The 21975-nt window shown below is 37.4% G+C and overlaps 1 protein-coding gene across 2 annotated transcripts; it reads right to left on the bottom strand.

Annotated features, from left to right (window-relative positions):
* Window positions 1–112: 112 nt before the first annotated feature.
* On the bottom strand, window positions 113–20485 carry fbxl5 (F-box and leucine-rich repeat protein 5). 2 transcript variants are annotated; one of them, XM_051661420.1, is made up of 11 exons: window positions 20370–20485; window positions 16931–17146; window positions 14023–14118; window positions 13662–13857; window positions 10488–10664; window positions 10263–10388; window positions 10028–10176; window positions 9859–9941; window positions 6799–7527; window positions 4655–4803; window positions 113–3175 (listed from the first exon to the last, which is right to left on the bottom strand). In XM_051661420.1, exons 1-11 carry the CDS (start codon window positions 20451–20453, stop codon window positions 3099–3101), a joined length of 2082 nt encoding a protein of 693 aa, XP_051517380.1. In that variant the 5' UTR covers window positions 20454–20485; the 3' UTR covers window positions 113–3098. The 2 variants fall into 2 exon arrangements, with proteins under 2 accessions (XP_051517380.1, XP_051517379.1); XM_051661419.1 differs by having other exon boundaries at window positions 10488–10667.
* Between the last annotated feature and the right edge of the window lie 1490 nt (window positions 20486–21975).

The raw sequence follows: 21975 nt of genomic DNA on the forward strand, positions 1-21975 counted from the left end.
AACAATCATATGAATCAGAATTATAAAATGATGGGGTGATGATTCAATAGTTTTTTTCAGATCTGAGTTTTTATTAGTGTAAATAAAATAAAAAGTTTGACACATGTAAATGTTATTTTAAGATGCTTTTTAATCGTCAGCTACTGAACTCAAGAGACATCATGCAGCATCTAAAAACTCAGAAGAATGTGTGGAGAATTCAAGAGTTAAATATATCCAGGACTAACTGAGGTTCACAAACAACCTCTTTTTTTAACCAATCAGAGTTTTACTTGAATTCAGTGCAAAAAGACAAACAAAAGCAAATCGCACTCCGACCTGGTTGCCAGATGTTTAAAGGAATATTCCGGGTTCAACACAAGTTAGGCTTAATCGACTGCTTTTGTGGCATAATGTTGACTGCCACAAAAAATGCATTACAGTGAGGCACTTACAATGGAAATGAATCTGTAAACGTAAACATTATACATTTAGTGTCTGAAAATCGCTTACTAACCTTATCAATGTAAAGTTACATCCAATTTGACAACTTCATTGCTATGACATGTAAACACTTATGTTGTTCATGTCTTGTGGCTAAACTTTTAAAACAGTAAGTAATTTAATGTTTACGGACTGGCCCCATTTACTTCTATTGTAACAGCCTTTTAAAAAATAAACGGGCGAATCAAGGTAATTTTTGGTGGTGATCAATTTTACGCCACAAATGCTGTTAACTGAGCTCAACTTGTACTGAAGCCGGAATATTCCTTTAATCACTGATGTCTTCTTGTTCATTCAAGCTAGCGAGGAAAACTGTAACTAATTATCTGGCAACTATGCAGTCATTTCAGTGTCAGGTAAAACCTCTAGATGAACATGATTAATTCAGTTTCTGGTTATTAGTTCTCCAAAACACTGCATTATCTGACAAATCATCGGTTACAACTTCACAAGCTCATGAACTTAAGAGCCTATTAACTTATCTAAAGTAAGTACTAGTCCTCATGGGGAAGCAAAGCGGGTGATATTAACATCAAACCCAAAGCAACAATTCAGTCACGATGGAGCTTGATAGTGAGATGCTTGTGGAGTTTATAACCCACTCCCACCTCTAAACACGCCTGGGAAAAATACTCTGCAGGTTAAAGAAAGAAAAAAAAGAAAACACCTCACAAGAGATTCTTAACATCTTAAAGCACTCAAAGGGTGAATGTCCGGGTCTTATTTTAAATCAAAATCAAAGAAAAAATATAACATTTAGCACAAAGAAAGTTATGCCTATTTAAAGACCAATAAAAGATTGTAACATTATTTTCATGACAATTAAGCACATTTCCCCCCCAATTCTCATTACTGTAATGCATTCGGATGTTTTACACATTCGAGGGGGTTTATTTGTAATTCACATTATTTTCAAATGATTCTTATTAGAATCTCATTACTATAATAAAGTTATTTTGTAGTGTATTACAGCTGTGCAATGATTCTTTCATTTAAATCCACATAAATGTAAAACCAGTACAACAAATACTATCGGTATTAAATAATATATCATTGCTGTTTTCGCATTGCAGCAATTTGAATGACACTTCAAGTGCTTAATTGTCATCAAAATAACATCACAATATGGGGCCTGGGTATCTCAGCGAGTATTGACGCTGACTATCACCCCTGGAGTCATGAGTTTGAATCCAGGGTGTGCTGAGTGACTCCAGCCAGGTCTCCTAAGCAACCAAATTGGCCTGGTTGCTAGGGAGGGTAGAGTCACATGGGGTAACCTCCTCATGGTCACGATTAGTGGTTCTCGCTCTCAATGGGGCGCGTGGTGAGTTGTGCGTGGATCGCGGAGAGTAGCATGAGCCTCCACATGCTGTGAGTCTCCGCGGTGTCATGCACAACGAGTCATGTGATAAGATGTGCGGCTTGATGGTCTCAGAAGCGGAGGCAACTGAGACTTGTCCTCCGCCACCCGGATTGAGGTGAGTAACCGTGCCACCACGAGGAGCTACTAAGTAGTGGGAATTGGGAGAAAAGGGGATAAAAATAAAAAATAAAAATGACATCACAATGCAAAAAATCTTGAACGGGTTTAATAAAAGTTAAGCTCAATCGACAGCATTTGTGGCAATGTTGATTATCACAAAAAATTATTTCGACTCGTCTCTTTATTTCTTTTAAAAATAAAATAAATGTAAAAAAAAATCACAAATCTGTGTTCCAGTGAGGCACTTACAATGGAAGTCAATGGGGGCCAATTTTTAAAGTGTTTAAAGGCAGAAATGTGAAGTGTATAATTTTATAAAAGCACTTACATTCATTCTTCTGTAGAACTTGTGTAAAGTTGTTTAAATCATCATTTTTATAGTCATTTTAGGGTTTGTTGACATTACGTTGTCATGTCAACGTAGTTGTAAAATTGGACTTTAAACAGATGTGGTTAGTGAGTGATTTCACCACAGTAAAATCATATTAACACACATATTGTTTACGTCTTGTGTCTATACTATTGAAACAGTGAGTATTTTAATGTTTACAGATTGACCCCATTGACTTCCATTGTTAGTGACTCACTGGAACACACATTTGTGCTTTTTTTAAAGGAGCGATGAGTCGAAAATTATTTTTTGTGGTAATCAACATTATGACGCAAATGCTGTCGATTGAGATTAACTTGTATTGAACCTGGAATATTCCTTTAAAAACGGGCTGCATCTTCTTTATGCACAATATCATTTAATATTTCTTTATTTTTATTCTAGGGTGAAATATGTCCTGGACATATTCTTCTTGACGGGTTTCACGCTGAAACTTTGATTAAGAGCATCTCTCTTCGCATTTCCAAAAAATGAGAGGAGAATGAACAGACATCCTGTAGGCAACTGAATTATTTACAAATATACATACAAGTATTGTTCCTTCACAATAATACCTGGCAGAAATGGAGGTGGTGCATTTACAAAGCTGAATTTCTCTTGCTTTATTTGAAGTGTTTGTAATTTTATGGAAACAATGTTGCATCAGAGAGCGTCCTGAACAGACCTCTCGATTAAAGTGCACATTATGACAGACAGAGAGAGAACGGAGAGTAAATAGAGATAAATAAAGAGGAAAGGGCATCACTCTCCAGATCGACAACACACTCTGAAGCCACACTGTAGGTTCTGACATCCACTGGCCGTGTCAGCATGAGGACCTGCAGAGAGAGAGAGAGAGAGAATAAAGTTACAAATAAAGGACAGTTAAATGAATGAACAAACCTCTTGATTCATGAGCTGAAATTAAGGTGCAAATGAAGAAAGCTGATGTTACACTTATTTGAACTAGATGTTTTTTTAATTCTGAAGTCCATGCTCAAAGAAGCTAATAAAATAAGACAGATATCAGAATGAAAACAACATCCTCTGAGCCCACACTTACCAATGTGCCATCATACTGAATTGGGTTTGACATTTCAGTTCAACACGTTACATATAACACATATTAAATTCATATAACGTAATATACAGCACACAACATTCAAAGATTAACCCTTTAAGCTCAGATGGGCCCGCGAGAAGAAAACAATTATCATCAAAATATGAATAATTACAGTCTTGACCAACACAAAATAGATATCGTTTGAAAGCTCAGAAGCTCTACTTTCCAATGCATGTAGGTATTATGACCAAGTGCTTTGAAATCTGCAGACAAATTAGAAGTGTTCCATTTTAATAATTTATAAAACAAAAAACTGCACCGTAAATATTATTGCAATTTGTTACTCACAGAAAAAAATATAGTGAGTAATAGCTAAGTATACGTATGTCTTTGACAATTACCAGTATGCTGGTGTTGCTTACATGCCACATTTTTGCTTACAAGTTCACACAAAATGAATAGAACATAAAATATCACATACTATTACTTAGAGGAGGCAATTATCTTTCAAATGAGCCCACACACAAGATAATCAGATGCATAGATCATTAGATAATCCACATGAAGCACAATGTTACATATGACCACCAGGAGATGGCGCCAAATACATGACACAGACTCAATGATGACTCAAATGACACAGAATGAAACTCATTCTGTGAAATCTCATTACTAAAATCATGTCTGCATGCTATACAAACCTTTAGTCATTGTTGTGTTTGCATGTGTAATTAGTTCTTATGTACAATTATTGTTTTATTTGTTTGAATTGGCTTTTAGACACATGGAGGCGTTTTTATACATTAGGATAAATTATTTTTTAATGCTATAACTTTTGATTGCTTTGTTGAATCAACACAAAATTTGTTTTTCTGAGCCACCTTATTTACACCCAGAGATATATCATCATGTCAAATAAGAAAAAAAAAAAGCAAATGTTTGGCTCAATTTATTTTTGTGATTTTTCAGCAGTTTCTTAGGCTGAAAGTCTCAGAATGTATAATAATCTATATCATTAAAAAAAAAAAAATATTTATAATGATACCGAACACTTTTTGTCAAGTTATAAGCTTTTAATTTTGGATATGCCACTGAAACAGGAAATATAAAAAATAAAAATAAAAATTAAAGGGTTAATCCTGTGTCTGTTAGTGTTATTTATTAATTAAGCAATCCTACAAACGTTGGAGTGTGTTATCATAAAATAAGGCTTGTTGCTTATTTATGAATACATTTTCGCAATTTTGCGCGTTACCATTAATATTATCGCAGTAGTAAAAGTGCTCGATGTTGAGGGCGGGGCAAACAGACACCAGCTCGTTAAGCCCCGCCCCTGTGATGAGCAGACAGCCCGACAGATTCAGATGTTCCAGCAGGGGGAGCCCTCCACGACGAGACAGACACCTGCAATACACATCAATGTAGTCATTTATCTTATGCATATAAACTCACACAACTACTTTTTATGCATTGTCTGTCCACATTGTTAGTTATGTGTATTACGGGAAACTACAGTGTATGTGTGTGATTTCAATATAACAATCGGCAAGTAAAACAGTCCAATTTCACCAACTACATTACAACCAGGAAACTCTGTAATTCTATGTAAACTAGGGGTGGATAAAAATATCGATTTCCCGATGCATCGCGATCTTCATTTGAACAATCTCGATATTGATTTTTAAATCCCAAGAAATGGGATAATGTCTCTTTTAATAACCTTTCTGTTATTTACAGTAAGTTGTTGATCAAAAACAACAACAAAAATAAACATTTCATTCAAATCAGGCATCGCACAGATGAGATAAAGCCAATCGAGTCTCTCGTTAACATGCGCTCATTTACAGACGCCGTTTACAGAAATGCTGGTTTTCTTAAAGAGACAGTACCGGTTTTGAGCACACGTTCAACCAATCAAATGTTAATACCATTAAATAGTACAAATTATGCAATTAAATAATTAACGTAAAAAAGTATATTATCATATTTATTAAATACATGGATTTGTTCATTTTTTAAAAACTAAAATGTGACCAAAATGATGAAAAACTAGTAAAATATTATTTGTAAAATTTATATTTTCATAATGTACCTAGTTAGAAGTTCCCCTGTATAATTATCAGCATTAGCTGGGAGATCATTGTTTTCATATGTCTGCAAAAAGGGACATTCTAACTAAAATATACCCATATGAATCAACATCGAATCGGAATCGAAAGCTTGTGAATCGGAATAGAATCGAATCTGGAAATCTGTATCAATACCCAGCCCTAGTGTTATCTTCACTAAATCTTAGTTTGGCAACTTCAGTTTGAGTGACTGAAATCCTATTCAAATCAAGGTTGAATTTTCAGCAAAACGAGATCTTAAAATAAAAAAATAACATCCCTATGAATCCCTTTCACACAGAGTCTGAATATTCATACTGCGATGATCTAACATTTTGTAAAGATTTTTTTCAATAGTTCTGATGCCACAAACCCTCATGGATCAGTAAGATATCACCTTTTACAAACAACATCTTAAAGGTGCACTCAACGATTCCTTTTTATCAATTTCTACCACAAAAGTTTTACCACTAAATAAATTGTAATTTTGAAAAATAGGTAGATGAAATGAAGACTAGTCATATCAGTAACCTTATAAAAGCAGTTTTAATCTAAATGGAGAGGGTCCCCTCATGGGGGGCGGCCATGTGAGAGTCACATGACCAGCCAAATACTACTCACTCAATCTCAGTATTGGACACTTTCACTAATGATTACATTTCATTATGTCTGATTGTGATTAGTGAATTTCTACAATGGGATTGGTAACTGAAAACTATTGCATTTCAACGATACAGCATCCAGGCCACTAGGTGTCAGTGTAAGTCAAAGACGACTGAGTGAAAATTACTGACTGCACCTTTAAGTCATAGCATTGACAAACGAACAAAACTAAAAAATATCTATTACATTTAAAAGATTGGTTGCATTGTGAATTGGAGCATGTGAAGCGTTATCATGGAACAACGTGAACGAGTGTATTTTATAAATAGGTACACAAACTTTCAGTACTGCACTCAGTGTGAAGATTTTTGGCGGGAAAAATTGTTTGGGTGAATCAAACATGACAATAATGGGACTTACAGGGAGGAATAAATATGAGAGGTAAAAATGAGTGTAAACGTCAACCAAGACAGATTTCTCAATGGCTGATGCCAATAAACAGAGTAGGCTGCAGACAACTAATATAATGGTGATTTATGTGATATAGTCTCATACAAACATTATCAGCCGATGCCGATTATCTCAAAATGGCCTAAATAAGTTTGACTGAGAAACTGAGAAATGCTCACAAAATCACGTAGTTCCTACTACACAAGCTAACATAAGAAAATGAGTGTTTGTTCTGTACCTCAGGCCGAGATCCGTGACCTGATAGCATCCTGACAGGCTGAGGAACTTGAGTGCCCTACAGGCTCCTGATTGGTCAGTCCTGTTGTAATGCCCGGGGCAAGAGCTGCCCTCAAATGAGCATTTAGTCCGAAAATCTACACTGCCCCCTGTGGCCTGGAGGTCACACTGCGCCTCTCTTACAGTCCAGAGCGCCTTATCCGACGTACAGCAGGTGGAGTGACCACAGCGCGCATCTCCTATCGAGCCATACTGCCAGTGGGCGGAGCTAATACCAGTCCGTAAGCCCCGCCTCCGGCTTCTCCTACAGCAGCAAGATCCGCCACCTTCCTGCAGCTCAAAAAAAACACCCCGCCCACTTTCCTGAGCAGACACACCCCCTCGCTTGCTCCAATCGGCTGCATCTTCAATGTCGGCGAGTTCAATGGGATCGAGAACCCACACGTGGGCGGGACCACAGCCTGAGCCACGCCCACCTGGCCTTCGCTTGAAAATAAGATCCTGGCAGCTGCGTCCCATTGGTGGAAGAGAATGCTCATTCTGTAGTTTGATTGGAGAGGGCAGGGATTTCAGCAGCCTGGATCTGTGATCGGAGCTGTTCTTAGAATATGTGGATTCCGTTAAATCGCCCAAACCAAGTGACAGTAACTTCAGCGTGCGGTCGGTGGTTTTGTCACAGCCTGACAGATCGAGGTGCTCAAGAGAACGACACATCCCAAACTCCGCCCAACTAGAAAAACAGAAGCAAAAAACACTGAAATTAAATCGACAAGCAGTGGTTGCAAACTAAACAATCAACAAGTTTCTGCATGATTTGGTCAAATGACAAATATAATGTATATTTAAGATCTATTATTGCTGTTGTTTAGATATCAATATATATATATAATTTTTTTTTTTACTGTATATTTATGCATTTGGCAGATGCTTTTATCCAAAGCGACAGTGTACTCATTACAGGGACAATCCCCCCGGAGCAACCTGGAGTTAAATACCTTGCTCAAGGACACTAGTGATGGCTGTGGGGATCGAACCAGCAACCTTATGATTACTAGTTCTGTGCTTTAGCCCACTACACCATCCACACACATGCACGCACGCTCGCACACACGCGTGGCCAAAAGTTTGGAATAATGTACAGATTTTGCTCTTATGGGAAGAAATTGGTACTTTAATTCACCAAAGTGGAATTCAACTGATCACAATGTATAGTCAGGACATTAATAACGTGAAAAATTACTATTACAATTCGCAAAAATAATTCAGAACTTCTTAAACTACTTCAAAGAGTTCTCATTAAAAAATCCTCCACGTGCAGCAATGACAGCTTTGCAGATCTTGGCATTCTAGCTGTCAGTTTGTCCAGATACTCAGGTGACATTTCACCCCACACTTCCTGTAGCACTTGCCATAGATGTGACTGTCTTGTCGGGCACTTCTCACACACCTTACAGTCTAGCTGATCCCACAAAAGCTCAATGGGGTTAAGATCCATAACACTCTTTTCCAATTATCTGTTGTCCAATGTCTGTGTTACTTTGCCCACTCTAACCTTTTCTTTTTGTTTCTGTTTCAAAAGTGGCTTTTTCTTTGCAATTCTTCCCATGAGGCCTGCACCCCTGAGTCTTCTCTTTACTGTTGTACATGAAACTGGTGTTGAGCGGGTAGAATTCAATGAAGCTGTCAGCTGAGGACATGTGAGGCGTCTATTTCTCAAACTAGAGACTCTGATGTACTTATCCTCTTGTTTAGTTGTACATCTGGTCTTCCACATCTCTTTCTGTCCTTGTTAGAGCCAGTTGTCCTTTGTCTTTGAAGACTGTAGTGTACACCTTTGTATAAAATCTTCAGATTTTTGGCAATTTCAAGCATTGTATAGCCTTCATTCCTCAAAACAATGATTGACTGACGAGTTTCTAGAGAAAGCTGTTTCTTTGACATTTTTGACGTAATATTGACCTTAAGACATGCCAGTCTATTGCATACTGTGGCAACTCAAAAACAAACACAAAGACTTCAGCTTAAAGCTTCATTTAACCAAATAGTTTTCAGCTGTGTTTGATATAAAGGCAAGTGATTTTCTAGTACCAAATTAGCAATTTATCATGATTACTCAAGGATAAGGTGTTGGAGTGATGGCTGCTGTCTAGATTTGATCAAAAATGACTTTTCTCAAATAGTGATGGTGCTGTTTTTTACATCAGTAATGTCCTGACTATACTTTATGATCAGTTGAATGCCACTTTGGTGAATTAAAGAACCAATTTCCTTCCGAAACAGCAAAATCTGTACATTATTCCAAACTTTTGGTCATCAGTGTAAATATATATACACACACACACAGTATATAAATGAATTTATTCATATATATATATATAGTTATAATAAATTATACTGTATATAGTATATATATATATATATTCTACACATTTCAAGGCAGTCAAGTTAAACCCTCAAGCCTTAATTTTTCCACTTTGTCCAGATCTTTGAGTTTTTGCACGTGTAGATAATAACAGTTTAAGCTCCCCATTCCAAATGCAGACTACATTTTTATTTAATTAAATGGTAAATTTATCGCGAAACAATTATAAAACGCAAGGAAATAAATGTAAGATTAAGGGCCCACAAACTAAATAATAAGCAAGTAACTAAGGCAAGTATTATTTTGACAAATATAATATATATTTAACATTATTATTATAATAATTTATTTCACAGTATAATTTAAATTAAACTATATTAATTACACTATATCACTAATATTGTCATTTTTATATTATGGTAATATATTTTTGTTGTAACTTATTCACTTCTACGAATTCAAGACAGTCTGGTTAAACCCTCAAGCTAATATTTTCACGAGAAACTGAAGAAAGACTTAAGTTTGTGTGTTTGTGTGGATGATAATAGCTTTTTAATGTGGTCCTCATCCCAAATTAATTAAATTGCAACCTTTTGTGGTTTAATAATCATTTAAGTGTGCAGCCCTACAAGCTGCTATTTCAAATGCACACACACTGTAACATCCTCATCATTCTATGCAAGGAGGGGAGGAGCTTACCTGTCAAAGGCGGAGTCACAGACGTCAGTCTGCGTGAGGTCCAGGTGAGTCAGATTCGGGCAGAAACTGAGGATCTGTCGCACCTGAGAGAAAAAAATCAGTTAATTTTATCATCCTTCACTCATACACTGCAGCACACAAATATTCAGTTTGCAGGACAAATACGCACCATCTTACTGGAGACGGCCGAGCTGTATGCCAGGCTGAGAGAGCGCACGGACGGGCCAACGGTGGGTAGAAGGTTCTGGATTATTCCATTGAGCAGTTTCTTTTCTCTTTGGACCGCACTGATGGCTGGAGAATCCTCTGATGCTTCCTCTGAACACACAACACAAGCAAATTAATGAGCTACAGCGCAGGGGATCATGGGAAATGTAGTTTAATGTTGAGGAGTGGAGCCTCACCTGATTCGTCCACATCTGCATCTTCGTCCCACTCCTGATAGGCACGTCCTTCGTTCTGGAGACTCTTCACCCATTCCTCATCCGGCTCCTGGTCCAGCTCACCCGGAGGACCACAGTAATAGTCACCTAGACAACAAAGATGCACAAAAAGACCAATTCTGGATATATAATGATACCTATTCACAGAACTGATTTTAAACTGGTACAGAGAAAGCGTTAGCTCACATCTGGCCCAGCGTACAGGATACAGATGTCTCCAAAGTGAGCCCGTCTTGGCCACCTGCGCCCAGATACTGCACACCTGCCAACATCGACACAGATCCACTGGACTCAGATACCAAAAAACCCTCAACAGCACCTCCTGAGGCAGCGCAGAGATGGACACGCGGTCGCCGTCCTGCTCTGCTGAGAAGAGACAGCAGGAACACGTACACGTTAGACACATGAAGGACACACTGGACAGCTGGATGTCAAAGTGAAACTTAGACGTGTTGAGCCAGGACACGAGGATGTGTCAAAAGTCATGCTCTCTACGGCCTGTCACAGGGGAAACTTCAGTTTTGCGTCATACGACAACACTTTCAGGATGTTGAGAAATTCTGTGAAAACGTGAAACTGCAACATCTGCTAAAGTCTCTCCTTCAGTGCAAGTCTATAAATTTTTAGCTTGTTTTACTGTAAAAATCAAAAGTTTGATCACTCAGAATAGCGATAACACACCACTCCTCAAAAAGCTGTATGATTTGAGGTATATGAACAAAAGTAATAGTGATGCTTTAGAAAATACCACTAATAAAATTCTGGTTTTAACTCATATTTTAGACTTTGTAGAAGAGGTCGACCAATAGTGGATTTTGCCAAAACCGATAACTAAGATGGTGGAAAAGGTTGATAACCGATTAATCGGCCGATAATGTTTTTAATTGATTTATAGAATGTTAAAAAGAGACATAGAGGCTACAAAAATCCCAGATGTAGTTTACCGTTTAACTGAAATCCTAATAATAACCAGATAAAAATTCAGATTTGGTGCATAATGCAGGTTTTATCTATAAACAAGCCTGAAGTACTCTGGGGACTCTTATTTTGAAATGACAGCGACTTATCTCCGTTATAATGCCCTATAGTTAAATAGGCATTTACCAAATTAAGCTTTTATAGCCTAGATATATACATTCACCAGATGGAAGGGTTTTGTATATATATTTCACCAGATGAATATATTATTATTCACAAGATATGAAGTTAGAGACACAGTGTTTGCGTTGACAGAGAACATTTCGATATAGTCGCAGTTTTCTTTGCATGCTTTCGCTTCAATTTAGAACACTTGATTATCTAATCAAAATAACAAAATATGCACTGAAGTGAGGATAAAAATATGGATGAATATTGTCAATGATTATGGATTTAGATACAGCAAATCCCCAAAAAGGCATCAGTGATTGCTTTTATTTCCTATAGAGGTTGCTGTTATACTGTACAACCAAGCCGTTTTAACTGTAGAATCCTCCAGCACCAACCACAGAGGAACACGGAGGAATAAAAAAAGGCAACTATCGGCATAGATTTTTGCAGATAACCGATATTTCCAAAAAGTGACTATCGGCACAGATTAATTGGTAAAACCGATATATCGGTCTACCACTACTTTGTACATATGTAGTACAGGCCGATAAGAGTAATAGAGAAAAATCAAAAAGGCAACTATCGGCATCGATTTTTGCAGATAACCGATAACTCAAAAAAGCAACTATCAGCACAGATTAATCGGTATTACAGATATATCGGTCTACCTCTACTTTCTGTATATGTACAGTTCCAATTCTTGAATACTGAAGACTTAATTTTCTATTCATTGTATTTTAGATTAGTGGTCGATCAATATAGCAGAGGTCAATAAATAGGCCTTTAGGAGGATTAAAGGCGACTATCGGCACAGATTAATTGGTAAAACCGATATATCGGTCTACCTCTACTTTGTACTTATGTAGTGCAGTTCCATTCTTTGAATATTGAATTGCCTATTCAACGTATTTTAAACTAGTGGTCGGCCGATATATCGCAGTGGCCAATAAATAGGCCGATAAGAGGATTAGAAAACATTTTTAAAAATTCAACTATCGGCACAGATTTTTGTAGATAACCAATATTCAAAAAAGCAACTAACGGCACAGATTAATCGGTATTACGATATATCGGTCTACCTCTACTTTGTACATATGTAATACAGTTCCAATTCTTGAATATTGAAGATTGAATTTTCTATTCAATGTATTGTAGACTAGTGGTCGACCGATATATCGCAGAGGCCAATAAATAGGCCAATAATTTTTCTTTTTTTTTTTTATCAGTATCGGTTATCGGTTATTTCTTCCTGTGGAGCGCTCATATATCTTCCCCTGAAGTGCATATTATAACGGTCTCTATAGAAACTCCCTTTGACTCATGAATGTTGCATGACGGTCAGTCCGTGACACTCCAGGCAGGCGATGTGGACCGAGTAAACTGGAAGCGATCAGTAGATTGCTGGTTTCACTGGATATGCACTAGCATGTGAGAGCAACTTCAAAGTAAAAGCGCTTCACGTGCACTATATGCAAATGTCATACTCACTGAGCACTGTATGTACAATTAGTTTCACTTGGTCTTTTTGTGAGAAATGTGATTGCTAATGCACACATACGGTGTTCACTGTTGTTACTTCCTTCTTCCTAATGTATTACAATTTTTTATGTGGAAACAATTACTAAAATGGGAAGACGAAGAAACAGAAGAAACTGAATCTACCAACTAAACCACACAAAATCGTATTTTTATTTTTACAAAGTTAATAAATATAATGCTAATCAAAAGTGAATTGAGTGATATATCAGCATTATATCGGCCTATCAGCCACCCTGCTCTCTGGATATCGGCAACGGCCATTAAAAACTCATATCAGTCGACCTCTATTTAGACTAATTTAAGCTTTAGAAAATGTTCTTTATGGCCCGTACTGAGTGTTTAAAGTCAAAGAAGACTCTCTAAATATGACTCGATGACTGTACTCATTATGAGTTTCAGAATAAAGGCCCTCTCACATGACTTACGTCAATGTTTCCCAATGCACTGAATTCTATAGAGTGAAGCATCATGCTTCAGCTCTACCTAATATAAACATAAATATCCAATCTTGCAGGATACCGATAAATACAAAATCACTAATATCATCTGCATCTCTAATCAAATCCTGATTGATAAAATCAAGTCCCGCCTTAAATTATTTCCCACTCAATATTGTTTCAATCAGAAATATCTCACATAACGGAATTAAAATATGTTGTGAATGATGTTTCATGTTGTGTTTTAAAGGAAACTCCAGTAAAACACTGAACGCTCTGACTCTAGTGGTCTCACCGTCTTCAGTCTTCTCGTGGTCGGAGTATTTGAAGGCCTTGTGCAGCTCCTCAGCTTGACTCCACAGGTTCAATCCCTTCAACACATCAGCTGCAGAGCTCCAGGACTGATTACAGCAGTGCTGCTGTATTACCTGCCTCTTAATGTCTTTCAGCTCCTCATATGTGAAATACTCCATCAACATCGGCTGATAAACCTTAAAACAAATACAATACCAATTCATTACAGAGTTTTAAAGGAATATCCTGATTTATTCAGAACTGAAAGTGTTTGTTCACACCCAAAATTAAAATTCTGTCATTTCATTGCAATTCTGTCAACTTTCATTTTCATGTCAATGTCATTTAAAAGTTCTTTTCACCTCTTCTTCCTCCTTCATGTGAGGAAGGAAATCCTGAGTGAACGCCTCTAAACGCTCCTTCAGCTGTTGCGCATAATTCAGCTGCTCATACTCGCTCTGACATCACAAAGAGGGAGAGAACATGAAATTAAAATTCAATTCACACTATTAACATTCTCCTGTTGTACATGATTCATCAGCGCTCATTATTCTAATGGAAAACATGTATCAATAATATGTAAAAACATTAAACAATTTGATCATATAGTAAAATTGACAGTCTTTCTCTTTTGCAAAAATGGGCCAAAAATATTGATGACTCACCCTGCACTACAAGATTTTTGTCCAATCAAAGGCTCTCTAGAATGACAATGTCCCTACCTCTAATATCACCTGCAACATTATTTAACCCATGGTTAATAGCTGTAACGTAATTAAAGCCCATTGGCTGTTTAAAAAAAAAAATTGGACCTTGTGATTTTCGCGATGCGGAAAACACGTATGGAATTGCGCAATCCATTGAAAAATGGAATTTACTATAAAACAAGAAGGAATTTGACACATTTAAGATTATGTAATGAAAGCACAATTTATCGAATTAAAATCTCAATATGTCTTAGTGTGATAATTAAACTGCAAAAGGCTGTGATTTAACTAAATATATATGTAGTCTGCATGTGCTGTGCGCTTCAAAGTGAATAGCCACATTTCCACTACTGGGCCAAATTAGGGCGTGCCAGGGCCAGTTGCGTTCCCACTGGCCTTTGGCTCACCGATTATCCTTGGGCCAAAGAAGGACAACTAGTGAGTAAGGCGGGGTCAATGTCAAAGGCAGAGTTTCACTGAACTAGGATGTGTATCCAGCGCACAACGGTATAGTACAAGTCAATGGACAAAGTGGTGCCCAAAGAAATAACTTTCCATGGTTCGAGATCATGGACAGTGTGCTGGGACATAGTCCCGCTGTTAGTGGAGAGACCAATCGGGACACCATGGCAGTTACAGTCGGTGAGATGTCAACGCTAACTTATCTTGCTAGCTAGCTAATATTTACAAACGATACGAACTCGATATTCTAGATAACATGTTACCTCAGCTTGAGCTTCCCTCTTGCTTGTAAAATGGGTTGGCACCAGGGTGACATGTTTTAGGGCAACGCTGCGGGGCTATTGGCATAATGGTGGGCACGCAGATCAATTTCGGTCTCGCAGCTCGAGGTCTGAGGCTATTGGCCCCGGCTGGCCAGTTGACAGCCCTGGCTCACACTGACCCGATAGTGGAAAAGCGGCTAATGTGTGAAGAAAGCCAAGTGAAGTGAAGTTCATTACTTTACATAATTACTTTAATTACTTACATTTTGGAGATGCCATTACTCATTTCAATTGAGTAAAGTCAACAAATTAGTGTTTACAGTGCAATGTTTGGGCAGGATTTTCCCATTCCTTGATGCATAATCAAGAGGAAAATTCCCAAAATTGCAATGTTTGGAATGGCAGGTCAATATGTTTATTGACGATAAAACATTTTCAGTTTAATTTCTACTGAACTGAATTGGTACATACAGTGCTTCAAAAGAGCACAGTTGAAGTACACTTTAAATACCTTATTATTATATTTTGTCCCATGAAGAGAACCTACAGTATGATGAGCACTTATAATGTTTTTTCTTGCAGATAAAACAGTCATAAAATTTAGTTTTTCATGATTACTTTTCACCCTCTCTCTGGACCTTAGAATTACAGTAAACATGCCATTTTTTAAATTGACTTTTAAATTACATGTGTTTTGATTGGCGAACCAGTTACCAGCATAGCTCATCCTAAATAGGTGTTGGTGTGTAAATGAGAGCAGTCATTAGAGGTCGACCGATAGTGGATTCTGCCGATACGATAACCAAGGTGGTAGAACAGGCCGATAACCGATTAATCGGCCGATAGTTGTTTTTTTTTATCAATTTATAGAATGATGAAACATTTCTTAGTCTTTCCTTACGATGACTGGCACAGACACTGAGGATACAAATTAATAAAATCCCAAAAGCAGTTTAGTGTGCAACCAAAGTCCCAATAATAACCAGAAAAATTTAGATTTGGTGAAAAACACTGGACTTTTAACTATAAACAAGCACGAAATACACTGGGGACTTGGCTCCGTAACAATGCTCTATATGTTAGTAATTACCAAATGAAGATTTTATAGCCTATATATTCACCAGATGAAGAGTTTTACACATACAGATTAAGTATAAATATATTTCACAAGATGAGGTTTATCGATGAGGAATAAAAAAACAAACAATCAGCAACTATCGTTAGGGGTTTTTGCAGATAACTAATAGTTTCAAGAAACAACTATTGGCACCGATTAATTGGTAAAACCAATATACTGGTCTACCTCTAGCGGTCATTTGTTAATAAAAATTATATCTGACCGATTAGTTTTTGTAGTTTGGTTTCAATAAATGGTCTGGGTGGACTGGAAGTGTTTTGGGTTTGGAAAGTTACAGTATGTCACACTGTACATCAAACTATATTTCAACAGAAAAATCCAGTTTATCATGGGATATGAGGCCTTTAGAAACAGACTATGTCAGACATCAGCGACCAGCAGTGACATCAACTAGATCTGCGTCACATCAGGACTAATAGTCGTTTGGTCTGACCACAGAAAGTCCATGAAAGCTTCAGTAATTACCAGTGCTCCGGTCTGGATCACCGCAATGTGACTCTGAACTAAACATCACCTCACTTTACAGACAGAAGCTTACTCGACGTGAACATGCATTCCTTTATGAATTGTGTTTGGACTCATTTCCTAATGCAAGGATGCATGAAATTGAGCTTGTGTAGCTTGAAGCGTTTGTGTGTTTTCTTAGCGTGTTATTTCCGTTATAACTACGTCTGAAGTTGAATTTCATTTCATCACGCACCTTAACACTGCAGAGTCCCTTCTCGAAGAGTGACAGCATCTCGGAGAGCTTGTTGTCGGCGTGCACGTGGTACACCATGTGACTGCGCTGCTGCAGCAGTGCGATGATGCATTCGTTCTCAATCTGCTCGTGCATCTTGAACTCCTTGAATGTCGCGAGCAGCGACTGCAGAAACGAGCGGAAATCTCTGTCGTTGGAGAAGTTGGTGTTCGACAGCTGTCAGTGGAAACACAAAAACGGTTCATTAAATAGGGTACAATAATAATTCAGGACATTTGAATAGTAGTGTGTCATTTCTAAGAAAGAAAGGCAGAAAAGAGAGATTGATTAGAAAGAAATAGCCAAGATAGAAAGATGGACAGACAGAGAGAGAGAGAGAGAGAGAGAGAGAGAGAGAGAGAGAGAGAGAGAGAAAGAGAGAGAGAGAGCAACTTAAAGCAGAACAAAGGCCTGGGTTTGTTGTAGAGGTCAATCGATAGTGGATTTTGCCGATACCGATAACTAAGGTGGTGGAAAAGGCCGATAACCAATTAATCGGCCAATTGTTTTTTTTTTTTAATCGATTTCAAGATACTATGACAGGCACAGACATTGAGGCTACAAGAATCCAAAAAAAACCTCAAGAGCCCAAAATCCCATTAGTAACCAAAAAAATTACGATTTGGTGCTTAACCACGACTTTTAACTACGATCAAGCCAAAATCCTCCAGCACCAGCCACAGAGAAGGAAAAAAACAAAACTATTGGCATATATTTTTGCCGATAAAAAAAAGTTACAAAAAGCAACTATCGGCACAGATTAATCGGTAAAACCAGTATATAGGTCTATCTCTAATTTGTTTACATTTAAAAATGTGTTTGAAGAGTCTTGGCCCATTTTAACGTCCCGTCAATATTCACCAATCAGCCACAACATTAAAACCACCTGCCTAATATTGTATAGGTCACCCTTGTGCCGCCAAAACAGTGCCAACCCGCATCTCAGAACAGCATTCAGAGATGATATTCTTCTCACCACAATTGTACAGAGCGGTTATCTGAGTTACCGTAGACTTTATCAGTTCAGACCAGTCTGGCCATTCTCTGTTGACCTCTCTCATAAACAAGGTGTTTCCATCTGCAGAACTGCCGCTCACTGGATGTTTTTTGTTTTTGGCACCATTAGGAGTAAATTCTAGAGACTGTTGTGTGTGAAAATCCCAGAAATACTCAAACCAGCCCATCTGGCACCAACTAATCAGTGCAACAATGCAGTGTGTAAAATCATGCAGATACAGGTCAGGAGCTTCAGTTAATGTTCACATCAACCATCAGAATGGGGAAAAAATGTGATCTCAGTGATTTGGACCGTGGCATGATTGTTGGTGCCAGACGGGCTGGTTTGAGTATTTCTGTATTTGCTGATCTCCTGGGATTTTCACACACAACAGTCTCTACAATTTACGATTTTTACACAAAAATTTTAAATCTGATCAGTTAGAAAAGACACAGCAAACAATTCCAGAACAGTCTGAAGGTCTGTAACAAGCTTGGTGGTTGTAGCTTGAAAGGTCACCTTAACAAATTCTGGAAAAACCCTAAATCATGTCTGAAGAATAACAGTATGTTGGCTTTGTCAAGCCAACACAATGACTACTTTCAAACAGGTTTATTCAACACTCGCCCCCATGTACATGATTCAGTGGAATCAGCCAACAAATGGCTTACTTATATTTGACTGCATATTAAAGTGGGACACGAGAAAGTTTTAACCTCGTGCAACCCCCCGTCCACATGCGTGGACGTTGTATTTTGGTTTCGCTATACACAATGCATAATTTAAATTAATTTAAACAGACTGAATACTGTTCACAAGACTCTAGACTGTCATTTAAGGATTAAACGTTTGGCGCACTGAAGATTACGTTGATTTCCTTGAAGTGCTTTTACGGGCACAGAGCCAACAACAGTGCCTCTGGTAAGAAACCTCTTTAATTTTTCATTCAAACCTGTTTGGGTCAGAAGAGTAGCGTCTCTAGTTTCGTTCGATATGCTGCTTTTAAAAAATGCATACATTTTTCGTGCATCAGCACACTGATGATGTCCACATACGTGGATTTTGGGGCATTATTCCCTCAAAAATTGAAGTTAGCAAAAAACATGTTAGTTCTTTTGAATAACTTTCAACATTAACACATCTGTGGGGGCCTGGGTAGCTCAGCGAGTAAAGATGCTGACTACCACACTGAGTGACTCCAGCCTGGTCTCCTAAGCAACCAACTGGCCAGGTTGCTAGGGAGGGTAGAGTCACATGGGGTAACCTCTTTGTGGTCGCTATAATGTGGTTCTCGCTCTCAGTGGGGCGTGTGGTGAGTTGTGCGTGGATGCCACGGAGAATAGCGTGAAGTCTCCACACGCACTACGTCTCCGCAGTAACGCGCTCAACAAGCCATGTGATAAGATGCGCGGATTGACCGTCTCAGACGTGGAGGCAACTGAGATTCGTCCTCCACCACCCGGATTGAGGCGAGTCACTACGCCACCACGAGGACTTAAGAGTGCATTGGGAATTGGGCATTCCAAATTGGGGAGAAAAAGGGAAAAAAATAAGGTGTATTTCGAACTGTTCTGAGACCAGTGCAGACAGACAGCACAATGGAGGTCATTCACTAAATAGGGAGCAAGGGAGCATCCTATAGCTTTCTATAGTGAAGTACATTCACTCCTAACATCCACTCAAAAGTTCAGTTTCAGGCTGGAGATGATGTTTGGGTCACTCAACATGTTTGACAGACATGGGACAATGATAATCAGTACATAGATTCAAAATGTATAATGTATAATATTATTTTAACATGGTTGGCAGTGATTGGTGATCTGGTATATTTATATCACTTCAAATGTATCAGAACTTGTTTATATTAAATACAAATAATAATAAATAAACTGTTAAAAAGGCTTTATTTTATTACTTTTACACAGATTAGATATCAGACATCAATATTAAAAACTTACATGAGTTTTAGTGTTTACATTTAATACAAACAGAAAATAAAGTGTACAGATCTGAGAACAGACATTTATAATAAACTCGTCGTCTCTATTTATTGGATCGGATCAGAATGGGTTTATATTATATTAAGTAAACATTAAGCATGCAGTCTGTTTTTAGAACAGATCTGAGATCAGATAGTCATCTTAAACTCTCATAATCCCCATCCATTCGTTCACGCAGATTAGAATGGGTTTAAAGGTTTATGTTCTATTACATAAAGCTGCAATAAAGTGTCAGTGCTGATCTGAGATCAGATCATTCTCAGACATTGACATTACGCTCCAGTCTCTGTCTATTAGCCGTGTGGCTAACATTAGCTCTCCCCCAAAATAAAACACACCAAATTACTCCTCAGAAACCCCGTCAGGGGGGTACATTTACACATATAAGTGATGAGACACGAACCTTTTCGCTGTAGAGCCCCACCAGCTGCTTCATGCGCCAGTGCGGCCCGGTAAAAACATCCACCTCATCGGGAAACGGAGCCATCGCGCCTCCATCAGCTCCCACAACACATCGGGCGCCAGATCCTCAGTACAAAAACCCTCATCAACTGCGCTCAAAACAAAAACGCCTACAAAAATAAAATAATAATAATAATAAAAATAAAAAAACTCGTCAACTGCACTCAAAACAAAAACAACTACAAAAATAAAATAATAATAATAATAATAATAATAATAATAATAAAAAACTCGTCAACTTCGCTCAAAACAAAAACAACTACAAAAATAAAATAATATTAATAATAATAAAAACTCCTCAACAGTGCACAAAACAAAAACACCTGAAAAAAAAAAGTTAAAATAAAATAAAAACAAGTTCAACAGCACAAAATAAAACACCTCCAAAAAAAAAAAAAAAAAAAAACACCTGTCAAAAAATTTATAAAATACGTTAAAATAAAATAAAAACAAGTTCAACATTTTTAATTATCATTATTTATTATTTATTTATTATTATATAGCATAAAGTAAAATAATAACGTTCCTCAATAGCACACAAAACAAAAACATCTACAAAAATAAAATAAAACACTCCTCAACAGGGAACAAAAAAACGAATATAAAATTAACTTTTAAAAAATTAAATTGAATAAAACAAAATAAAATTCTCCTCAACAGAATAGAAAACAAAAACATTTACTAACATAAAATAAATTAAATAAAATAAATAAAAAACCTACTCAAAAGCACACAAAATAAAAACATCTACATTAATTAAAAAAAAATAATAATAATTTTGTATAAAATAAAATAATAACGCTCCTCAACAGCACACAAAATAAAAACATCTACAAAAATAAAATACAAAAACTCAACAGTGCACAAAACAAACAAAAAAATATTATTATTTATTATTTTATTACTAGAATACACATCATTCCTGTCCTTCAGCTTATCAAATACATCTATGGGGAATATAATGTAATATTTCCTGCAGTGTACCGTGCACACAGCGACACTCAAATGTTTTTAGCCGTCAAACAAGTAATTTAACTGGAGCCAAAATGGATCTGGCAACCTAAAAGACGTCATCACGTCTACGTGCGCAGCGACATGTACAAGGAGGAGAAACCATGGGGCGAATACTAATCGAAAGTGATCATCCCTATGCCCTACTCACTATGAAGGACAGAGCTCTTGATGTGGGCACTCTGAAGGGAGCATGACATTACAGTTTGAATGTAGCTGCCACTAAATGTCTCGTGAAAGGGCCCTTTGTGAAATAATTAACTTCCTTACTTTTGTTTGGAACGACCCTTCGATTGGCGTCCCCTTCTCGAAGTGCCCTTAAAGGGCGCAAAAATGCAGTTTGAATAATGCCCCATGGTCGTGTCTAGAAGGGATCCCTCTCTGGTCACGTCCTCGCGCATGCGCATTCTGTTATGATGCGTTGCTTTTTCCGCCCATCACAGTGTATAAACGATGAAAAGCAATAGAAACTTAAATAATATAAATAATATCACATCAAATTAAAGACAAACTGCTCCTTGAATGTCACAACAATG

The sequence above is a fragment of the Myxocyprinus asiaticus genome, chromosome 29 (genome assembly GCF_019703515.2).
Source record: "Myxocyprinus asiaticus isolate MX2 ecotype Aquarium Trade chromosome 29, UBuf_Myxa_2, whole genome shotgun sequence".
Lineage (NCBI taxonomy): Eukaryota > Metazoa > Chordata > Actinopteri > Cypriniformes > Catostomidae > Myxocyprinus > Myxocyprinus asiaticus.